Consider the following 20,277-nt stretch of genomic DNA (forward strand, 5'->3'; position numbering starts at 1 on the left):
AAACTGTGGCAAAGATTTTTGTACCTTCGATAGCTCAGTTGGTAGAGCGGAGGACTGTAGGAGCAAGATGCTGACATCCTTAGGTCGCTGGTTCAAATCCAGCTCGAAGGAATTTATTTATCCCACCGTTCAATTTCATTAATCATGTAAAGCACGCTCAGGGGATAATTGGTCATACTGCAAAACTCCGGCAAAGATTTTAGTACCTTCGATAGCTCAGTTGGTAGAGCGGTGGACTTTAGGAGCAAGATGCTGACATCATTAGGTCGCTGGTTCAAATCCGGCTCAAAGGAATTTTTTTACCCCACCGTTCGATTTCATTAGTCATTTAAAGCACGCTTAGGGGATAATTGGTTGTACTGTAAAAATGAGGCCAGATTTGTATCCTTCGATAGCTCAGTTGGTAGAGCGGAGGACTGTAGGAAAAAGCTGCTGATATCCTTAGGTCGCTGGTTCAAATCCGGCTCGAAGGAATTTACTTATTTACTCCACCGTTTGACTTTAGTGCTATTGGGGATAATTGGTTGTATTCTAAGAATGAGACAACAGTATTTTCAACACCCTTCGATAGCTCAGTTGGTAGAGCGGAGGACTGTAGGAGCAAGATGTTGACATCCTTAGGTCGCTGGTTCAAATCCGGCTCGAAGGAATTTATTTACGCCACCGTTTGATCTCATGTAAAGCACTATCGGGGAATAATTGATCATACTGCTTAGTCAGCAAATTCACATCCTTCGATAGCTCAGTTGGTAGAGCGAAGGACTGTAGCAGCGATATGTTGATATCCTTAGGTCGCTGGTTCAAATCCGGCTCGAAGTATTTTATTTTCCCCACCGTTTGATTTCATTAATCATGTAAAGCACGCTCAGGGGATAATTGGTCATACTGCAAAAATGTGGAGCAGATGTCAGTCCCTTCGATAGCTCAGTTGGTAGAGTGGAGGACTGTAGGAGCAAGATGTTGATATCCTTAGGTCGCTGGTTCAAATCCGGCTCGAAGGAATTTATTTACGCCACCATTTGATTTCATGTAAAGCACTATCGGGGAATAATTGATCATACTCCTGAGTCAGTAAATTCACATCCTTCGATAGCTCAGTTGGTAGAGCGGAGGACTGTAGCAGCGATATTTTGACATCCTTAGGTCGCTGGTTCAAATCCGGCTCGAAGGAATTTATTTTCCCCACCGTTTGAGTTCATTAATCAAGCACGCTCAGGGGATAATTGGTCATTCTGCAAAAATGTGGAGCAGATTTCTGCACCTTCGATAGCTCAGTTGGTAGAGCGGAGGACTGTAGGCGTAAGATGCTGGTATCCTTAGGTCGCTGGTTCAAATCCGGCTCGAAGGATGTTCTTTTCCTACCCATTTTTATTAATCAGATAAATCAATATCACATTGTATATGAGTTAATTCATTGTGCTGATTATATATATTACAGTGCTTATTCTGGGCAGGCATTTACGATTCATCCCACACTGCTCTTTAAACACAAGCAAGACGCTGTGTGTCCTCTGTGCTTATTTTAGGAAGATGTGACATTTGCATTGCGTCCCGCCTACAAGGCGTTGGAGGAGTGTCTGCTGCTCTTCTAAAGTATTTCACCGGAGAGAACGAGAGAAGGGGGATGCTCACAGCATCATCGATGACCCAGACACGGGGTGAGTAACACCGAGCACCGACACGAACACTATCAGTCGCTTCCATCATTGGCTCCATCTCGGGGCTCATTGTGAAGCCCCGAAGTCTGAACATATCTTCCAGACGAGATTGCTATACCGATAGTCACGCTGCTCCATGGCTGCAACGGGGAAGCAGACAGATGCATGAATCACGTTGTTTGAGGGGCGACACTTCCGATTAGACTTTGCAGGCTACTGACTTGCGTTTAGAGCAACTTTCACCTCTGCACCAAGTGACGTTCTTCTAACACCTCGCCTAATCGCTGTTACTGGTTAATATTTTGAGGTTACATCCGGTTCATCTTCTGCCAGTCACCGCTGCTTATAAAAATCATTCTGTCCTGCGTCATCCGGGATTGACCGCTACTCAAACTCTGCCTCTTACAACACTTCCTTTTAATTAATCGAATGCATCTTCACGTCTCACCGTCACACATACATACAGACAGCCATGCCTTATGGGAGCTAGCTGCACGGTAACGCTGCCAACAAACCGAACCATCTTTCAACAGGCGGAGGCGGACACTATTGCGTTTCATAGCAGACGATTTTTAACACCAATTTGGTAGATTTGTTGTCATTCATCTGCACTGATGTCGTCTCAACGTAGGGGGCGCCACAGCCCACTAGCAAAATGAAAGTTAGGCATTCCTGTCGGACCGAAAATAAAACTGCAAACCTCTTGGTAACTACGGCATCCGAACATTTTGTACAATGCTAAAAATAGCACGTGGTGGCCTTGGAAACTGGTGAAATTAGGTGTCAAAGAAGTTGAAGCTTTCTTTTTAAAGGCTAGTTAGCGGTTGTTGCTATGCTACCAATAACGCATGCTACTGCTGGGCATTGGTGCTGACAAATGTTGTCACTGCTTGCACCCTGCACTTGCATGCATTGACCTACCTACCCTCTTGTTTTGTGCAACAGTTGACACAAAGTTTGGTTTAACATTGCCGGTTTAATTTGGCTCCCAAGAAACTTGATTTATGAAAGTGAAAATTAAAGAGTATTTGTATTGTTGCAAAGGAACTTATAATACTAAATGATAATACTATAATAATGATAATACTAATGATAAAAAAAAGGGTTCTCTTGTGAAGTTATTCATTTTCAGATCTTTCATTTAACACCGAATCCTCAAAATGTCATCCACAGCAGCAATTCTTAGCAAGCACTCTAAAAGCTCCATTGGCAGAGGTGTACTAAAAATTCAGCATTCATCAAAACTGAATTCATATCGCTCACAGGGTGCTTGCTGGTGGCTTTGTTCCAGAACTCACAAAGCCAGTTGGTGCTGCAGCATACAAATGCTGAGCCTTTGCTATTGGCACATTTGAATAGAACACAGCCATTATTAATATTATTCATTGCACTGGTGTTATGATGACGATGTCTGAGGCAGAAGACTTTGGGGTTGATCATATTAGATGGCATTTTCTTTGTTTGCATGAATAGTAAGTTCACTTTCCTTGCAATACAATTGTGGAATATACAAACTCATATTATTAAGCGATCCGTGCTGATACCTTTGGCTCACATTTAATGGCTGAGTTGTATTCTATTTAAAAAACAACACAAATTTTACCTCAAGCTGCATGTTTGTCACAGTGCATTTAAATGAGCTAACACCTTTTTTGTGTTGTGTTCACAGAGGAACAGACACTGGTTATTAGAGCAGTGGTGTGCAACAGCGTGACCCCATTCACATTTATTCATTAGGTAATTGGCTCATAAATTGAATATCAAAACTTGAATTCCTCTGTAGATTGTGAAGAGAGGGCAAATTACTTCAGACTGTCATTTTACATCTAAACGTAAATATGGAACTTTTTTTTTTTTTTGCAAGTGGCAACAAAAAGGTAGCCATGCCCCCACCAGCTGACATCGTGAAGGTGGCTATTGAATGGCCGGGTGCAAATGCTCAACTTATAGAGATGGACCAGGTCTGTGTGTTATCAAACAGAATCAGAAATATCATAATTTTCTCCCGTCTCCAAACTTATGCAACTCTAAGCATTTTCTGCCTTTTTTTGTTTGTAGAAACGACCTTTGACCTCAATCATCCGTGAAGTCTGTGATGGGTAAGCGTTGTTCTGTATTTTGGTATTTCACCAACCATTCGTAGCATTTACTCTTGGATGTCGTTCTAGTTTCTTTTGTTTTAGTGCACTCAAGTGTAATTCTAGTTTCGGTCATCTGTAATTTGTAAATAATGCACAATGTCAGTAGATGTAATTTCTTCTGTTGTGGAGCTTTGAAGGGGCGGGAACCGTGTTAACATGAACTGCTTCCGTATTCAGCAAATGCGCTCGTTGAAAAAAGATTTGCTTAAGTTTTTTTTCCCCCCTTGCCTTAAATAGACTTTAACTGGGTTGTTTGCTGTAAAGACTTTATGATGCAAGAAGACAGCAATATGAGAGACCTCCTATGGTTCGCAAAGCATCAGTTCATAGCTTGCAAATGTGTTCTTTAGCTTCCGTTTAATATAGTAATTTATGTTGCTCCTTTCAGCTTTACATACTAACCCACTTTCACAGCTCTGACCAAAAAAATAAAAATCCTCATGTGTGGCTGACTTGGTATCCAAAGAATAAATGGTATTTCTCAATTTTCAGATGGTCTTTGTCAGGCTCCGAACAGTTTGCTCTGCGCTATGCTGATGGTCCCCAGCTTTATATCACAGAACAGGTGAGCTTCATGTGACTATTTTGTCACCCACTATTCTGTGATCATTAAAAAAGTAAGCACCAAACTTTATCTTTAGAGTCGCAGTGAAATCAAGAACGGGACCATCCTTCGATTAGCCATTTCGCCCGTGAGTAATATTTAATTTTACATTTAAATTCCAATCAAACAATTTGATTACAGTTATATATGATATTATAGATGTTGTCATTTTATTTTGCTATGACCTAGAATAAATTGTTTAACCCAAATGCAACACAGGTACACATGACTGCAATTCTTGAGTGTTGTTCAATCAGCATTGTGGCCCTTGCAGTGTTTCTTGTCAGTGGAGCGATTGTTACATGTTAGACTCAGTGTTTTTTTTTTTTTTTTGAGAAGAACTTACCAATTTTGCAGAACAGTTTGTTTCACTGCCAACCGGATTCTGACATCTCCACTACAGTACCAACCACAAAATATTCAGTCGACTGAAAAATAGCATTACTTTTCAAGTGCTACTGTCGTTTTGTACAGTGACATTTTTTTTTTTAATTTAATCAGTTTGATAATGTTTTTTTTTCTTGTGGCTGACAGGGCCGGGCTGCTCGTCAGCTCCTGGAGCGTATCCAATCCCATGGGATTGACGCTCGCTTAGAAGCTCTGAAGGAGCTGGCCAAGCTGTCAGCAGACACCACGTTTGCCGCAGAGTTTATCAATATGGAGGGCATTGGGACGTTGGCCCGCCTCGTCGAGAGTGGCACCCAGTGAGATTCCGTCTTTAGTTTTTACTTTGGTCATGTCGCAAACATGAAAGCTTCCTTTCTTGTTACGTAATGTGTGATTCAATCTAGTTTTCTTTTTAATAATGTTTATATGTACAGGGGCACATTAAATGATATGAATGTTGTCCTCTTACTTCAGCTTCGGCGAAATGCTGGCATTCACCCTCACCGCATTCCTGGAATTAATGGATCACGGCATTGTATCCTGGGATCTTATCTCACTCTCCTTCATCAAGCAGGTGCCTCACATCAGAGCACATTTCACAGTTGCATATTCTCAACTTGTGTCGGTGTCTCAGTCCTTGTTATTTGCTCGCTTTGATTTAACTTTGACCTTCCTTGCTTCCTACACAGCGGAAATGAGTGGGTGCAGTTGCCTAGCAACGCCTGAGATTATCTAGAGCTCACTCAGTGTGTGCGTGTGTGTGGGACTGTGTGTGTGTGCATGCATGTGTGTATTTTCTGAAAGCTTTACTATGGCCCTGAGAGTTTCTCAAAGTAAACAAATATAACTCTTTTGTAGAAACATTTCATCATTAACAGGGCTGTTCCTTTCCCCAGTGTCTTTGCTGTAGTAATAACAATAATAATGATTCACAAGCAGTGTACGATGCAGAAGCTTTTATCGTGAGCCCCCCCTCCCCTCACTTCTTTTATCTTCCCAAAGATTGCAGGCTATGTGAACCAGCCTATGGTGGACGTGTCCATTCTGCAGCGCTCTCTGGCCATCCTGGAGAGTATGGTACTCAACAGCCACAGCCTCTACCACCGAGTGGCTCAGGAGATCACCGTGGGACAGCTCATCGGGCACCTGCAAGTGTGAGCACACACACATGCACAGGGGCTTTTTGCTCTCTAATTTCGGAGGCTAGATGAATGAAGCGCTGCTATGGGTTTGATGTGTACTTTTTTATTTTTTATTTTAAATGCATCAGGGATGCTCATAAAAGGAGGGCATCAATCATTCAGTCAAACTTCCATTAACGTTAACTTTATCCAATCCAAAACTATCAATGCAGCAAGTCATGGATTTGTCCTAAAATCATTAGAATATTCGATATCATCACATGATGGAATAAGGTACTTGATGAACCCACTAATATTACTCATAGGTGAGAAATGAAAAACAAAACCCTATATTTAGATTTATAATTAGAAAACAGTTTTTTTGAGGAATTCTGTGCTCAGGTATATGGAGCAAGATACTTCTAACAGGATTTGTTTGTTGCTTGATATCCTTGCAGGTCAAACCAAGAGATTCAGACTTATGCAATTGCCCTCATCAATGCTCTTTTCCTGAAAGCACCCGAGGACAGACGGCAGGTTAGTACACCACTGTAGGGGAAAAAAAAACATTTACACTGAGTGTAGATGAATGTTATAGTAGTTGAGGACATTATTGTTTTGAATATTGTATACTCCTAAACAGGGCTTGACATGAACTTGTTTGCTCAGCAGCCACTGTGGTTTATGCTTTCCCAGAGTTACTAGCCATTCTGTGTTTTCACTTGCCATAATTTTGTTGTTTTGTATGTTAGTGTAAATTGTACTATGCTGAGGAGCAGTGTGACATCCAAAAATGCTTCTCAAGTGCTGAACTCCAAATGGAAAACAAAAAGCTAACGTGACTTTTGGGAGACCTTGTAGAATCTTGGAATTGTGCTGTGTTGTTCTTTGTTTCTGTGCATGCCTGTCAGTGTTGTGTTCCTGTATCTCATTGTCCATGTGTGCACTTTTTATTTTCACCACCGCACATCCACCTCCTGCTCCCCCCTCCCTTGAATTTGTAGGAGGTGTACACTAACCCGCTGGAGCAGCACCTCACTGTGAGTACACACTGGCATCCCATATCATCCTCTCCACCCCACAGGCCTTTCCTTTGTTTAAAGCTGCCACACCATCCATGCAAATTCGAACAAAGCCTCAACTTGCCTGCACTTTACACAAATTCGTGTTGGTTCAAACTGTTATGTAGTGTATGTTGTGACTGGGAGGTTTTGGCTCTGTGCCAAACTCAGGCCCGGGGGCCAGACCTGGCCCGCCAAATCATTTTATATGGCCCTTGCAAGCAAATTATGTCTGTAAAATTCCCTCGCTAAAATCTGTACCAATATGTTTGTTGTGTGTAATAAATAACGTTGACATTTTGCTCAAATTGTTTTTAGTCTTTTAATCATTTCACTTTTGTTGTCTGTTTTTTGCTGACAGGAAATGGCCAGCACCTTGGCGCAGAAGCACTTGCGCTCCATTATTCTGAATGTGAGTAGTCCGCACGTGCTACCCCAGAATGACTGTGTATGTAGCAATGCTGTGTTCATCAAATTATCTAATCCCTGTCTAAAACTACTTGAAATGACTACTGCTGAAAGAAAATACAGAACATCGTTAAAACCCAAATATTATGATCCATTCCTCTTTAAAGTGTTCTTCCAACTGAGGCTCGGATGACGCATGGCGGGCGCATCTGGACCAGCCGCTCAGCCAGTGCAAAGATTGGCTAACGTGAAGTGTGTTGAAGCAGAACTATCAAATGTGATATGGCATGAAGTCCATGAAGTGGAAAAAAACCTCTGCTCTCAGAATGATTCCTTTTGGCACCAACTTGTGTGGAAGTGCTTCCCTGAGCTGGCTGCAAATGAGGAAGACAGTGGAGTGTTATTTCCTGGAGCAATATCGCGATTGTGAGCTCTCTGGAAACAAATCTCCAAGACTGAGATGCATTTATGATGACTGTTGGACCATAGCAATGTCTGGATCCTAATTTGATACGACTAAGTCCAAATAGTGTTTTGCCATCTATCTATGGCATGTAGTCAGTCCTAGATGGAAAAAGTAATGAGATGCATCTACGTACTAATCCAGGAGTTATTAATTATTAATCATTAGGAATGATCAGAGGATAGTTTCAACATCTCAGTTTTATTAATAATATTTTTTATTTTTTCCTTCCAGCATGTCATAAGAGGAAATCGACCAATCAAAGCAGAAATGGCACATCAGCTGTATGTTCTGCAGGTGTTGACCTTTAATCTTTTGGAGGAACGAATGATGACCAAAATGGATCCTAATGACCAGGTAAAAATGAAAAAAAAAAAGATTTGTGTGTGTGTGGTTTTAATTTTACTTTATGCAACATAATAACTGGAAAATCTTGGAGGTGTGTGGCCTAAAATGTGGTTGGAGAATATCTTTCTGGATTTAGCCATGAGTCCCTAAACGTGCTGTGCTGATTTGTGTGACTCAGACTCAACGAGATGTCATTTTCGAGCTGCGGAGGATTGCATTTGATGGAGAAAATGACCCCACTGGCACAGAAAAACGAAAGACGTTGTATGCTAAAGATTATAAAATGCTAGGTTTTACGGTAAGTTGCCTCTGATTTAAAAGAACAAAAAGGAATGAATATTATATTTGTAATATATTCTAACAAAACAGATTTTTTTTTTTGGGAAAATGTTTCTGTTTCAAATGTAGAACCATGTGAACCCTGCTATGGACTTCACACAGACTCCACCCGGGATGCTAGCTCTGGACAACATGCTGTACCTGGCCAAGGTCCATCAGGACACATACATCCGTGTAAGTTCTGACTCATGGCAGGATGCTGCTCAACTCCCAGATATGAGCAAATCCTCATTTTGATCACGTCTTCCCGTTTTTGACAGATTGTCTTGGAAAACAGTAGTCGCGAGGATAAGCATGAATGTCCCTTTGGCCGGTGTGCCATCGACCTCACTCGAATACTTTGTGAGATACTCCAAGTTGGAGAGTTGCGTAAGTGCACGAGAATATGACATGATATGGCAATTTCCATGCCTCACTAATTTTGTTGTTGTTTCACAAGCTAATGAGGGCTGCAATGACTACCACCCCATGTTCTTCACTCATGACCGAGCATGGGAAGAATTCTTCTGCATCTGCATCCAGCTGCTCAATAAAACCTGGAAGGAGATGAGGGCCACCTCCGAGGACTTTAATAAGGTCAGTAAGGTCTTCGCTAGCACGGGCCTAAATATTTAAATCTACAATCTTATGGACAGATCTTTACAGGATGGCTCATCTTTAGGTTTAGGCCAGAAAGTGTTGTGCACATTTCCTAGTTGCTAAGCTTTCATTTCCTTAAAAAGGGATGCAAAACAAACTGAGAAATATATGTGATTAGAAAGCCAGTGGTTTTGTCAAAACCTAGCATTTCACATTACAAAAACTGTGATTGAATTTGCTTTTCTGCTTGAAAATCATTTCATTAGAAAGATACATACTAATTTGTTTAGGTGCACTGATTGTATTAATTTTGAGTTTCTAGTGGGTTGTAAATTATTCATGCATTCCTCTTCAAACAACAAGCCCCCGGGTTCACACCTGAGAACAAGAACAAAAAGGTTTTGATTTATTATTGACCTGCACTGCTTCCTTCATGCTAAGAGATGTTATCTCATTTGTGTTAGCATTTTTAGCTACAAAAGATGTAGCTTGTGTTTGATTTCTTATTTTATTCAATTTTCAAACTTTACAATTGAATTTTTTTTTTGGTGGGGGAGGGCGTGGTAAAACGTCAAATTATTATTCTGAAAGACGAGTAACTCCCATTGTGGAGAAAGTGTGTTTGTGTTCTCATCGTGAAAGCTGCATTAGATCACATTTCCATCACTCAGCGTGAAAGTCAACAAAGCACATCCGTCTAACCACAGTCAGTGAGGACTGTGCTGTTTGTGTAAGTGTGCGAATCTCGCAAGAGTAGGCGGCCGAAATGCTTTTACTGCGATTAATATTACACAACAGCTAAATTCTTAATGCTGCAGGGTTCAGAGCGCTTCCTCCACATGAGCACATTTTGAGTCTCCGCATTCTATTGTTTATCAAATTAGCACCGGTCGTTTATCTTGGGTACATTTCTGAATATAAATGACTTGAGATGAAAAAAAGTTGTTTTTTCCGACAGAATTCGTTTTTGCTTGACAAGATAACTCGGCGACTCTTAATGAGAAATTGCAAATTATTATGAGGACGTGCGTTCCAAGCAGGTGATGCAGGTGGTCCGAGAGCAGATCACCAGAGCTCTGGCCATGAAGCCATCGTCTTTGGACCAGCTGAAGAACAAGCTGCGAGGTCTCAACTACTCCGAGATACTGCGACTACGACAGTCCGAGAGAATGAGCCAGGATGACTTTCAGTCCCCGCCCATCATGTCAGTGCCACGCCCCCCCAAAAAATCTTATTAGCTATGGAATTTCACACTTCTTAAATGTTCTCCAAAACAAATATTCTGTGTCATGTATCATCCAAATGTGTTTTTGTGGTTTATGCCGTCTATGTGAGGTAGTGAGCTTCGCGAGAGAATCCAGCCTGAGATTCTGGAGCTCATTAAACAACAACGACTCAATCGGCTGTGCGAGGGCAGCTGTTTCCGAAAAGTGGGGAACCGCCGAAGGCAAGGTACCACATCAATACAATCACTTTTTTTGTTTAAAAACACAGTATGGCTTCTGTTAACTTTGTTGAGCTAAGCATTTCTGCCTTTGTTGCAGAGAAATTTTGGTTCTGCAGACTTTCTCTTAATCACAAAGTGCTGCACTACGGGGACTTGGATGAATCACCTCAGGGTGAAGTGCCTTTTGAGATGCTTAGTGACAAAAGTAAGGTTCTCTTTCTTCTTACCAAAAATATGCCATCGAAATCTAATCGTTTCCATTGTTTTATGCATAATGCTGCTCAAAAATGAGTCATGTGACATGGTTTGAGTTTGACACTAGGCCATTATTGGAGAACATCACATTTTGTTTTCTCTCTAGTCCCCGTCTCTGACATCAAGTCCGTGGTGACTGGGAAGGACTGCCCTCACATGAAGGAGAAAAGTGCTCTGAAACAAAACAAGGTAGGTTTTAGTAAAGTTAAAGTCATTCTAATCTTGAAATATAGTTGCTTTGAGAACACACCTCAGTGGTTCAAGGATTATTTTACCCAAGAACCCGTATAATTATGACAAATACTGTATGCGGCACAACGTGACGACGAGCGGGCTCTACAAGGAACAGTTTCACACTAATCTACACATTTTTTTCATTTGCTCTGTATTTCACTGTCTTAACTGGTCTCTTGTCGCAGGAGGTGCTGGAGTTGGCTTTCTCGGTCCTTTACGATCCGGATGAGACGCTCAACTTTGTTGCGCCCAACAAATATGAGGTAGGCTGACTACCCCAACTTATTTTAATGATAATCTTTCACTGGATGGTGGAAACAAATCTCGAAAAAAAAAATCACTTTTGTACTCCTAAAAACAAAAAAATAATGAAATGGGTTTGTCCAGGAAATGTCAAACCTTATGATTGTGACTTTGACTTGATTTTGGAAAAGGTTTTGGAGAAGCCAAAAATACAGCTTTAGAGATGTAATTCCCGAAAGACCAAAAATACCAGTTTATACTCTCACCTGCATTGCCGCATCTTCAATGTAGTATTGCAGCAACCACTTTTGCCAGGTCACTGACAGTAAGAATTTACATCTCGTACTGAGTGATAATGACTGGTAGCCAAATGCATGAGCAGTGACTAAAAGACAGCCTATGACAGAAAAGCCAAGATAGATGTGCAGGGAACGCGAGTTGCAATGCCACTGGAATGACTTCATGGAATTTCCCACCATTTTAAAATTCCATCTGGATCTTTTTCATCCCAAAAATGGAAAAGAGGACTTTGGGTGGTGTGCTTTGTTGTGGCGCATACTTGCACGTCACACCCTCTTGTGACTCGCAATTCTTGCAGTCATTTCGGGTCTGTACGTTTGTCTGTGGAGCAGTATTGCATCTGGACGGACGGCTTGTGTGCGCTGCTGGGCAGAGAGATGAGCAGTGACCTGACACGCAGTGACCTGGACACGCTTATCAGCATGGAGATGAAGCTCCGCCTCCTGGACCTTGAGAACATCACAATCCCAGAAGCTCCACCCCCTGTTCCAAAGGAGCCAAGCTCTTATAATTTCACTTACAACTACAGTTGAGGTGTGTTGATTATAAAGCATATCAGCAAAGGTCAAGAATGTGCATACTATCTATTTTGACCAATATTGCGGTGTGCGATTCAGGAAAAAGTGACAGTAGAACCTCCATAGGCGAAGTCGTCCTAATTTAAAACTCAAAAATATTACATAATAGTAACGGGGTCCACGGACATATTAAGTCACCTCACATTAAATGAGGTCGGCACCTTTTTACATTTTCTGTCTGCACACCAGCCAGCAGGGAGAGTGACAATGCTCCGGTCATGCACGGATCGCTGCTTCCTTCTCTGCAAAGAAATGTCTCCATGCGAGATGTGAGTGTGCCACATTTGAAGGAATGCGAGGAGCACTGTGATTGGCCGAGTCAGCTGTGTTCACGGCGACAACGTTGTAAACTGCCCCTTTTTTTTTTTTTTTTTTAAATATGCCGCCTTGTCAAACACCTCTTGGGGTGGTAATGAAAATAGAGCCCTTGGGGTTCATTCTCGAAATGCTCACTGATCTGAAGTCAAATATTTGGGAACTAAACCTCCCACCTCCCGTTTTGACTTCTGAGGAATATTATTTCAAGATGATTCAGCAACTTTAGCGGCGTTCAACTATGGGGGCTCCACTGTACTAATATATTTTACTTTTTTTTTTTGTGATTGTATTAATCTCATACCTCATCCGAATCTTGTGCGTGTACACATGCATTGTTGTGTGTTTACGGTTTTATCAATTCGGAATTATTTCCAAATACTGGTAGACAAAACTATGAATGATCATAACTTCTTTAGCATATTCAAAGTATTGGCAACAACAAACTCTTCCCACTCCCAAGTAAAGAAAGAATAAATGTTTTTAAACACCGCGACGTGCAATAATATGCTTTATTCATTCAGCTCCAGCCCACCTCATCTAACGTGAGCCGAAATTTGGACACAGAACCTCAAAGTTGTAAGAGCTGTGCTAACCACAATACTGTAATATAGTTGGAGGAAAATGTTAAAACTTATTTTATGTATGTTTTAAGTAGTAATGCATCCATCATCAGTCAGAAGAATTTCTATCATGTTTAAAAAAACTAAGAATGTAATATATACTGTGCTATATCAGGTTTTATTTTTTACTGTGCTAATCAGGTTTTATTTTTTTTTTTTCCCTCCATAGCTTTGCACTGTACTAAAACTATGGTTACAATTGTGGCAATGATCAGAATTTGTTTTTTTTTTATATATATTTTGAGAATGTCTCTGAAGAAACCATTGCCGTATTGTATATTGAATGATTGTAGACGTTTTTGTCATTTTGGTTATTGTACCAAATTAGCACACTTTTGTTGTTTTAAAACAGTGGCCATGGTATCAAGCCTGAAGTGTTATTGTTTAAAAATGTTTTTTTCATCATGTCAATGTTGAATCTAGTACAAACCATGTCAATGATGTCATTTGCTAATGCAGAATAGAATTATATTTTTGTAAATGATTGTACACTGTGAGGAGAATGATATTGAAATAACATCATCATTTTGTATAATCCTTTTTTTAGCATGCAATTTATGTTTGAAGTATTTTTTTGTGCTGCATTGACTGCAATGCTACCAAATCATGTTTTTAAAGCTCATATTGGCTTTTTGTAAACATTTTTCTTTAGTATTAGGCACTTTATCAGACAATGATGATGTCATAGTAATGTGTCTTGTATGGTTAAAGAGTATTGCAAATCCCTGTACTATTGATGCTATTTGTGGAAAGATGTGTCTGTTTTTAACTACTAATGGATGTTGTAATAGTTTCATATTTTTTATGGAAAAGATGCTGCTATTACAGAATTCCAGCTGAATTTAGCATACAGCATTAACCTCAATGACTGAAGTGCTTTTGCATTAGATATGCTGACAGTATGATTTTGCATCTGGTACTTTTCTCCATTTGATTGTAACCGTATTGAATGGTATGTTGTTGATTTATAAATACAACAGCAAAAAAAAAAACTAGTCTAAATATGGTATACATTTATAGTAACTGTGTATACAGTATATAGTATTGTGTTGACTTAATTGGACAAAATGTACTGTATAATGTTCGGTGTCAATAAATACAAAGTAACCAAAGTATTTCTCTGGACCTAGTTAGTTGTGCTAGTATGCTAATTTATGATATGTATATATATGTTGAAGGAAAAAAAAATATATATATATATATTCTTTTTTTACAACAGTCTCTTAACTGTGGTGTTTTAAATTCGGTGTAAAGTACACACCAATATGGAAAATTGTTCTCTATATCAGATTTGTGAAAGGAAAAAGAGTGGGGCAGCAATAGTTAAATTAAAAAGATTTATTGTATCATAGCTCAAAATAGAATTTAACACAATCACTTTGAGAATCATTAATGCTGAATGAAGATATCAGATGTTAGGCGAGGAAAGCTGTATAAGAACAGTAGTCCAAGATACTGAGCGCTAAGCATCAATCACTTTGACATACAAGAACAAAACAAGCAGTCACTTTTTCTTTTTGGATCAGTTATCAGACAGTGTTCCGTCTGCTTGGTTACAGTATGGTTCAGTCTGCGAGACATTTAGATGGGAAATGTAACACATGTCCTTGGACTGAATTCAAGTGTTCTTTATTTTCAGCCCAGCAGCCAAAAGCAGTCCTTTATATTGGATTTATGCACTCGCTGTGCACTGAGTGCCATGGCCCCGTTTAAATCCATCTGGTTTGGGTTAAGGAATTCTTTACAATGTGTCTCAACACCAAAACAATGTCATTGATACTGTACATATATACTTTATATAAAATAAATACAAATCTTTCCTACATCACTGTGACTTTTCAGAAAATGACATTTAGTATTTGTTTCTGCATTTGTCATTTGGATGAGCTCAGCAGTCGTGATGGAACAGAAGTTTGTCACTCTGCATTGGCTGTTTCTTGTTGCTCCCCTCTGTCTTCTGCATGATGATCAGAGCCTTATGACTTTTGATTTCCTGGAAAAGAGCACTCGGGTGCTTTCCACTGTCCCATCCTTGGCCCGCCAGCAGCATGAGTACGAGCGCAAGGATCATCAGAAGTGTCGCGGCAGTGGACGTCAACTGCGGGCTGAGCTGCAGGCTGGCCCGAGGCTCTGCCACTTGCTTTGTTCTGAGTGAGATGCATTGAGGTTTCCTGCTTGTTTTGCTTCTCTCGCCGGTATGCTTGCTGCCCTCACCGGTGCCTAAATGTAAACACACTCTGTAAAACGTCTCTGCCTGCAGGTGGGTCAAGTTGAAGCTGCATGTGCCGGCAAGGATGCGTATGGTGTATGCGGGTGCGTCGGAGCTCATAGCTTGCCAGGACAAACGAGTTGATGGGAAATTGCGCCTGTTCTGCCAGGACATTATAGCATAGTGTTCTCCAGTCTCCATTACCTTTAAACTCGTCCCCGCTTTGAGTAATGAAGGGCCCTTGGGGTTAGGATCCACCACCCTTCTCCTTGTCTTGTGTCGTCTTTGCACGGACACGGTAACACTACGTGTATCAGCTCCCAGAGTATTCTCAGCTATGCAGGTGTACAAGCCGGCTTCTTTCGGGGTGACCTTTCTGATTTCCAGAGTTCCCTCAGGCAGGAGCCAATAGCGTTTGGTGGGGAAATCACCTTGGTCCTGGTTGGGGGAGATCCTGGAAACAGATGCGATTCCTTGGGTGGCTGTGAGGGAAGAAGCTGTTGGTCCCTCAGATGTGTTGCTCAAAGCTGGTCCAAGTCTCAACCCTGTGGGAGTCACCCAGTAAAGTAGAGGCTGCGGCTCTGCGAGAGCCCTACAGTGCAAAGAAGCTTCCCTCCTTCTCTGACACCCACGCTGGAGGGCAGCGAGGCGCTGGCGATTGTTGGGAGGCAGGAGGCTGACATCTCCCTGGAGGACACCTCCCTCACCCTACGAGCCTTCAGGTCTGGTGGGTCTGAGCACAGCGTCGATTGCGGTTGGATGAAGCGCACCACCCGAGATGGTTGCTGGTTGCTGGCCGGTGCGTCTCGGTGAGGGTGGGAGGCGTCCTGTGCGGCCCAGTGAAACAGACAGTCACAACGGAGTGGGTTGGAGTGCAGGCTGACCTCCTGGAGTCTGGGCAGGGAGCTCATGGTGTGACGATGCAGAGTACTGAGATAGTTTGAGTTGAGCATGAGACTCTCAAGCCTGCTCAGCTGCGCAAACGCCTGCGGGTGAATGAAGGACAGTCGGGGGTTGTTGGTGATCTCCAGTTTAGTCAGCTCTGGGAGGTTCTCTAACGCCGCTCTCTCAATGGACAGCAGCTCCTCCATGTTGTTGAGGCCTAGCTCCTTTAGGTGGACCATATCTCGGAAGTCTCCCGTGTTGATCAGTTTGATTCGGTTCTTGTTAAGATCAAGAAACTTGAGTCCTTTCACTCTCTGCAGAGCCCGAGTGGGCACCTTGATCAGTTGATTATCGTAGAAGGAGAGACTCTCCAGATCCTCCAACCCATCTAGAGCATTGTCAGCTAAACCTCTCAAGCCCATACCACCAAGAACAAGACTGCGGAGGGATTTCAAGGCTAGGAAACCCTGCTCAGGCAAGGTCTCTACTGGGTTTCCTCCAAGCATGAGAACTTCTAGGTTCTGCAAAGCCTCAAACCACCTTGGATCAATGGTGGCGAGTCTATTGTTGTTAATGTGCAGACGCAAGAGAGAGTTCAGGCCAGTGAAGGCTCCGGGTGCGATAGAACATAAGTTGTTATGGCTGAGAAAGAGCTCCTGTAAAGCCAGCAGTGAGGAGAAAGAGGCCTCTGGGAGGTGACTGAGATGGTTTTCCTCCAGGTGTAGAGACAGCAGAGAGGGCAGAGACAGGTTTTGCGTAATAGCCCTGACACAGCTGAAGTGATTCTGTGAAAGGTCAAGATCAGTGAGGTTGGGGAGCCCGTGAAGCACAGCCACCTCCATTTCAGACAGATTGTTCCCCTGCAGGTGCAAGGTGTGTGTGTCAAAGGGCAGAGGCCACGGGAGCCCAGTCAGCAGAAGGTCATTACAGTCCACGGTGGGAGCTTCGTGGTAAACCGAGTCTGGCGAGAACCACGGCTTGATGTGACACACACACCGCCCTGGGCAGGGTACGTGCCATGGCAGCGCTTGAGGCAACGAGCCCAGCGCTCCGAGCACGCACACACTGACAAACAGGAGACACTGTGATTGTAGAAGCATCAACATTGGCCTCATAATCCTAAAGGGGTCACGGGTGCCGTTTGGAGAAGGTTTTAAGATCTTGTTGAGATCTGACGAAGTCAACTGTCGGAGAGTGTGCTCAGATGGCAGAAGATGGTTAGAATCGCTTTCACCGGTATGAAATTCTTAGGCAAACGGGGAAGGATAATCATACCGAGGCGCTTGGCACACAGGCAATGTACCGTGTGACTCTTTAGGAACAATTCGGACTGCAGTGGTAGAACATGATGACCGTCTTTTTCTTGTCACGCCATCAATCTCACATCCTGGCGGCGGGCGGACGACTCTTGGCTCATTGCTTGCTGCTCTATCAAGCGCACACACACACGGAAAAAGAAATAGAAAGTGGAGTAAAGTGTAGTTCACTGATGGATAAGTAGCAATTGTCATAAGCATGGCTATCTGTAAAAAGAAGTCAAAGCAAGGTCTAGTGCATTGTTGCCATGGAAACAGGGTTCTTCTTGCTGTGTTCCTTTGCTTGTAATTTGTTTTGGTCCAATCTGTGCACCAGTTGATAAGAATAACACTAAAGACAGTCATGAGTGGGGCTTGGAACCCTTTGACTGCATCTATAAAGCGCCGAATCAATGTTTTCGCCATTGTCTGACTAATTGTGAGTGCTGAGAGAGAAGCATTTTACGATCATGCCACTGTACATTTAAAAAAACAAGCATGACTATCAACTCATTCTATCGTGTGTATGTGTCATGCAAATAATTACAGTGCAGCTCAGCCATTCATTACATTCAACTTGCCGACTCAGAGAACTTTTGCCAGTCCGCCGCTATCTTTAATGCCCGCGGCAGCAAACATTCTACAAAGATGGACGGGTGAGTATTGTACGACAGCGCGTTTGTGTCAACATCATCTCGGTGCAGATCTTTCCTCCCGGGGTCCTTATCAATCTTCCATCAGCCATTCGCTTTCATCTCCACTCTCTCGTCTTTCCCGTGCAACCTGCTCAATAATGCATCGGCCATTTAATTTGGATGTTTTGCCTTTTACTCTCAAATGTCACGATATTAGTTTCAGGAACGCAGAGCGATGCGCTGACTGCATGCCTGAGAAGTTTTTGGAATTCATACTGCTGGTAACTGGAGCTTCTTTTTCCTCAGTATCACCCTGGTTGGCTTTCTTTTCTTTTTTCCCCCCCACCATTTTGTCATCATAGTTGACCATGTGACAGTTGTGTCTTTCTTTAATTGATTGTATCCATGCTGATTCAAAGTATATGAATTTTAAAAAAACAGAAGAGAGATCTGCAGAAATATATTCAGCATTGTGATATGTTCATACTGCAGCTCATGCATTTTCTAGAAGCAACTTTTCACAAACAAGAATTTCTCTGTTCTTTAGACACTTCGAAGGACTCAATTCTAAAAGAAAACACTGTTTAGTGGTCGTGGAAAAATGGATTCCTCCTTAGCTTTTCATATTTGTAAAATGCCACTCGCACCTCCTTGTTCACCTGTAGCATTACATCTGAGCTGAGTGCCTCCCGTGCTTTCAAGCTTTGAGCTAAAAGAAAACACACCAGCTTTTTCATTAACACATTGATAAGAACATTACATGCTTATCTCTGCTGTTCCTCTTATCTCAGAACAAACTCGAGCTAGACCTTGAAGCTTTTTTTTTTTTTTTTAAGCTGCTGGAGGTGACAAATGACTGCTTGTATGAAGAACGTAAATACATTTGCATGTACTCAGAGGAGGCATTACATGCAGGAGTGCGGGATGCTTTTGACAGAGATGGAGAACCTGGATAGAGACTGTTACTGGCCCCCCAAAAAAAAGAGGCGCATGATAACGCAGGCTGTTGCTGCAGATGCACGTATCCACAAACTTATCATATTTTTCCTCTCCATCTGTAAAGCACTCACACCGAGCAAATATGCATGCATGCATGCATGCATCCACGGCGACATGTCTGTGCTATCATTTCTGTTTTCTTACCCGAGCTGCAAGGATCACTCCATCGCTGTGTTCAGCCTTGAACACCTCGGAGGGTGTTATTTCTCGTTTCCCTCTCAGCCACACAATTAAGATTCTTGAAATATCACGTCTATGCTGCACTGGAGCTGGTGACTCTCTCTCTCTCTATTTCTCTCTATTTCTCTCTATTTCTTCTCTTCTCTCTCTCTCCTCTTCTCTCTCTCTCTCTCTTCTCTCTCTCTCTCTCTCCCTCTCTCTCTTGGCTCTGCAGCAGAGCTCGCATCCTGCCTCCCCTCTTCCATCGCCTGCCTCACTCGCTCTCGTCTCTTCTCTTCTCCTCTGTCACATGCTGATGGAAAAATACTTGCAGTGGGATACAGTGTGTGTGGATGACAGGTTGTTTCTGTATGCATCTGGTTTAGTTGGGGAAAATAAATATTTTATCTTATCTTCTTATCAAACTGACACTGTCGACATTCATGCAAAGCTGCTGTGCTTACGTAGTTTCATGCATTCCCTTAATGTGATTAGGTGCACCACTGGGTATAAGTTTTCTTGTTCAAAACAAATCCACTCACTGAAAGCCTTCAGCCGTGATTTGAAAACAGGATAAAATCTGAAAGAGATGAATAGATGAATCAGAATGTGATTTTTGGAGTCTCACACTAGTCTACAGTACTTGGAAACCGTTTTGTAAATTTCAGTTGTTTTTTCAGTGTAGCCTTAATAGCTATGGCAGAGTTTTGTGGAGCTGGTTAACGTATCACAAAAATTCATTTTCTTGATGTATTTGAAGAAAAATGCAAGTTTGTTTGTTTTATTGTCATTTAAAAAACAAAAAAAAACATGTTTTCATTCAATTCAATATAGATAGTCTCCCATGTGGGTAACTAAGATCCTGTCAGACACAACCATTTCACAAATAAAAGATGCAATAAAGCTTCCAGAAGCAATAAAGAGCCCATTTCCCTTTCATTCATTGTGGCAGTAAACTAAACAGAAAAATTAAATATATGTTTCATTTGAA

The 20,277-nt window shown here is 41.9% G+C and overlaps 2 protein-coding genes and 7 non-coding genes across 15 annotated transcripts; 8 read left to right on the plus strand and 1 right to left on the minus strand.

The window, feature by feature from the left end:
- Nucleotides 1–23: 23 nt before the first annotated feature.
- On the plus strand, nucleotides 24–111 carry trnay-gua. The gene is given in 2 exon segments: nucleotides 24–60; nucleotides 76–111. It is a non-coding gene; the product is annotated as a tRNA-Tyr (tRNA).
- A 274-nt stretch (nucleotides 112–385) lies between these two features.
- trnay-gua lies at nucleotides 386–473 on the plus strand. Its single transcript is given in 2 exon segments — nucleotides 386–422; nucleotides 438–473. It is a non-coding gene; the product is annotated as a tRNA-Tyr (tRNA).
- An 88-nt stretch (nucleotides 474–561) lies between these two features.
- trnay-gua lies at nucleotides 562–649 on the plus strand. Its single transcript is given in 2 exon segments — nucleotides 562–598; nucleotides 614–649. It is a non-coding gene; the product is annotated as a tRNA-Tyr (tRNA).
- Nucleotides 650–731: 82 nt separating this feature from the next.
- trnay-gua lies at nucleotides 732–819 on the plus strand. The gene is given in 2 exon segments: nucleotides 732–768; nucleotides 784–819. It is a non-coding gene; the product is annotated as a tRNA-Tyr (tRNA).
- A 94-nt stretch (nucleotides 820–913) lies between these two features.
- On the plus strand, nucleotides 914–1,001 carry trnay-gua. The gene is given in 2 exon segments: nucleotides 914–950; nucleotides 966–1,001. It is a non-coding gene; the product is annotated as a tRNA-Tyr (tRNA).
- Nucleotides 1,002–1,083: 82 nt separating this feature from the next.
- Nucleotides 1,084–1,171, plus strand: trnay-gua. Its single transcript is given in 2 exon segments — nucleotides 1,084–1,120; nucleotides 1,136–1,171. It is a non-coding gene; the product is annotated as a tRNA-Tyr (tRNA).
- An 89-nt stretch (nucleotides 1,172–1,260) lies between these two features.
- On the plus strand, nucleotides 1,261–1,348 carry trnay-gua. The gene is given in 2 exon segments: nucleotides 1,261–1,297; nucleotides 1,313–1,348. It is a non-coding gene; the product is annotated as a tRNA-Tyr (tRNA).
- A 160-nt stretch (nucleotides 1,349–1,508) lies between these two features.
- Nucleotides 1,509–14,232, plus strand: elmo2 (engulfment and cell motility 2). Of its 7 annotated transcripts, none has more exons than XM_037252812.1 (23): nucleotides 1,509–1,658; nucleotides 3,328–3,395; nucleotides 3,523–3,619; nucleotides 3,717–3,757; nucleotides 4,292–4,364; nucleotides 4,441–4,491; nucleotides 4,938–5,107; nucleotides 5,265–5,364; nucleotides 5,793–5,944; nucleotides 6,370–6,448; nucleotides 6,916–6,951; nucleotides 7,334–7,384; nucleotides 8,078–8,200; nucleotides 8,370–8,489; nucleotides 8,600–8,704; nucleotides 8,791–8,899; nucleotides 8,970–9,106; nucleotides 10,150–10,313; nucleotides 10,449–10,561; nucleotides 10,654–10,761; nucleotides 10,918–11,000; nucleotides 11,231–11,308; nucleotides 11,921–14,232. In XM_037252812.1, the coding sequence occupies exons 3-23, from the start codon at nucleotides 3,542–3,544 to the stop codon at nucleotides 12,119–12,121; spliced, it is 2,172 nt and encodes a 723-aa protein (XP_037108707.1). In that variant the 5' UTR covers nucleotides 1,509–1,658; nucleotides 3,328–3,395; nucleotides 3,523–3,541; the 3' UTR covers nucleotides 12,122–14,232. The 7 variants fall into 7 exon arrangements, with proteins under 7 accessions (XP_037108707.1, XP_037108712.1, XP_037108713.1 ...); XM_037252817.1 differs by having other exon boundaries at nucleotides 5,793–5,938; XM_037252813.1 differs by lacking the exon at nucleotides 1,509–1,658 and adding an exon at nucleotides 2,011–2,244.
- Nucleotides 14,233–14,427: 195 nt separating this feature from the next.
- On the minus strand, nucleotides 14,428–19,426 carry lrrn2 (leucine rich repeat neuronal 2). The gene is given in 3 exon segments (XM_037252811.1): nucleotides 14,428–15,936; nucleotides 15,939–17,626; nucleotides 19,272–19,426. Coding segments are annotated over 2 exon segments (2,319 nt in total). The 5' UTR covers nucleotides 17,314–17,626; nucleotides 19,272–19,426; the 3' UTR covers nucleotides 14,428–14,992.
- Between the last annotated feature and the right edge of the window lie 851 nt (nucleotides 19,427–20,277).

This window comes from Syngnathus acus, chromosome 5, assembly GCF_901709675.1.
Source record: "Syngnathus acus chromosome 5, fSynAcu1.2, whole genome shotgun sequence".
Classification (NCBI taxonomy): Eukaryota; Metazoa; Chordata; class Actinopteri; order Syngnathiformes; family Syngnathidae; genus Syngnathus; species Syngnathus acus.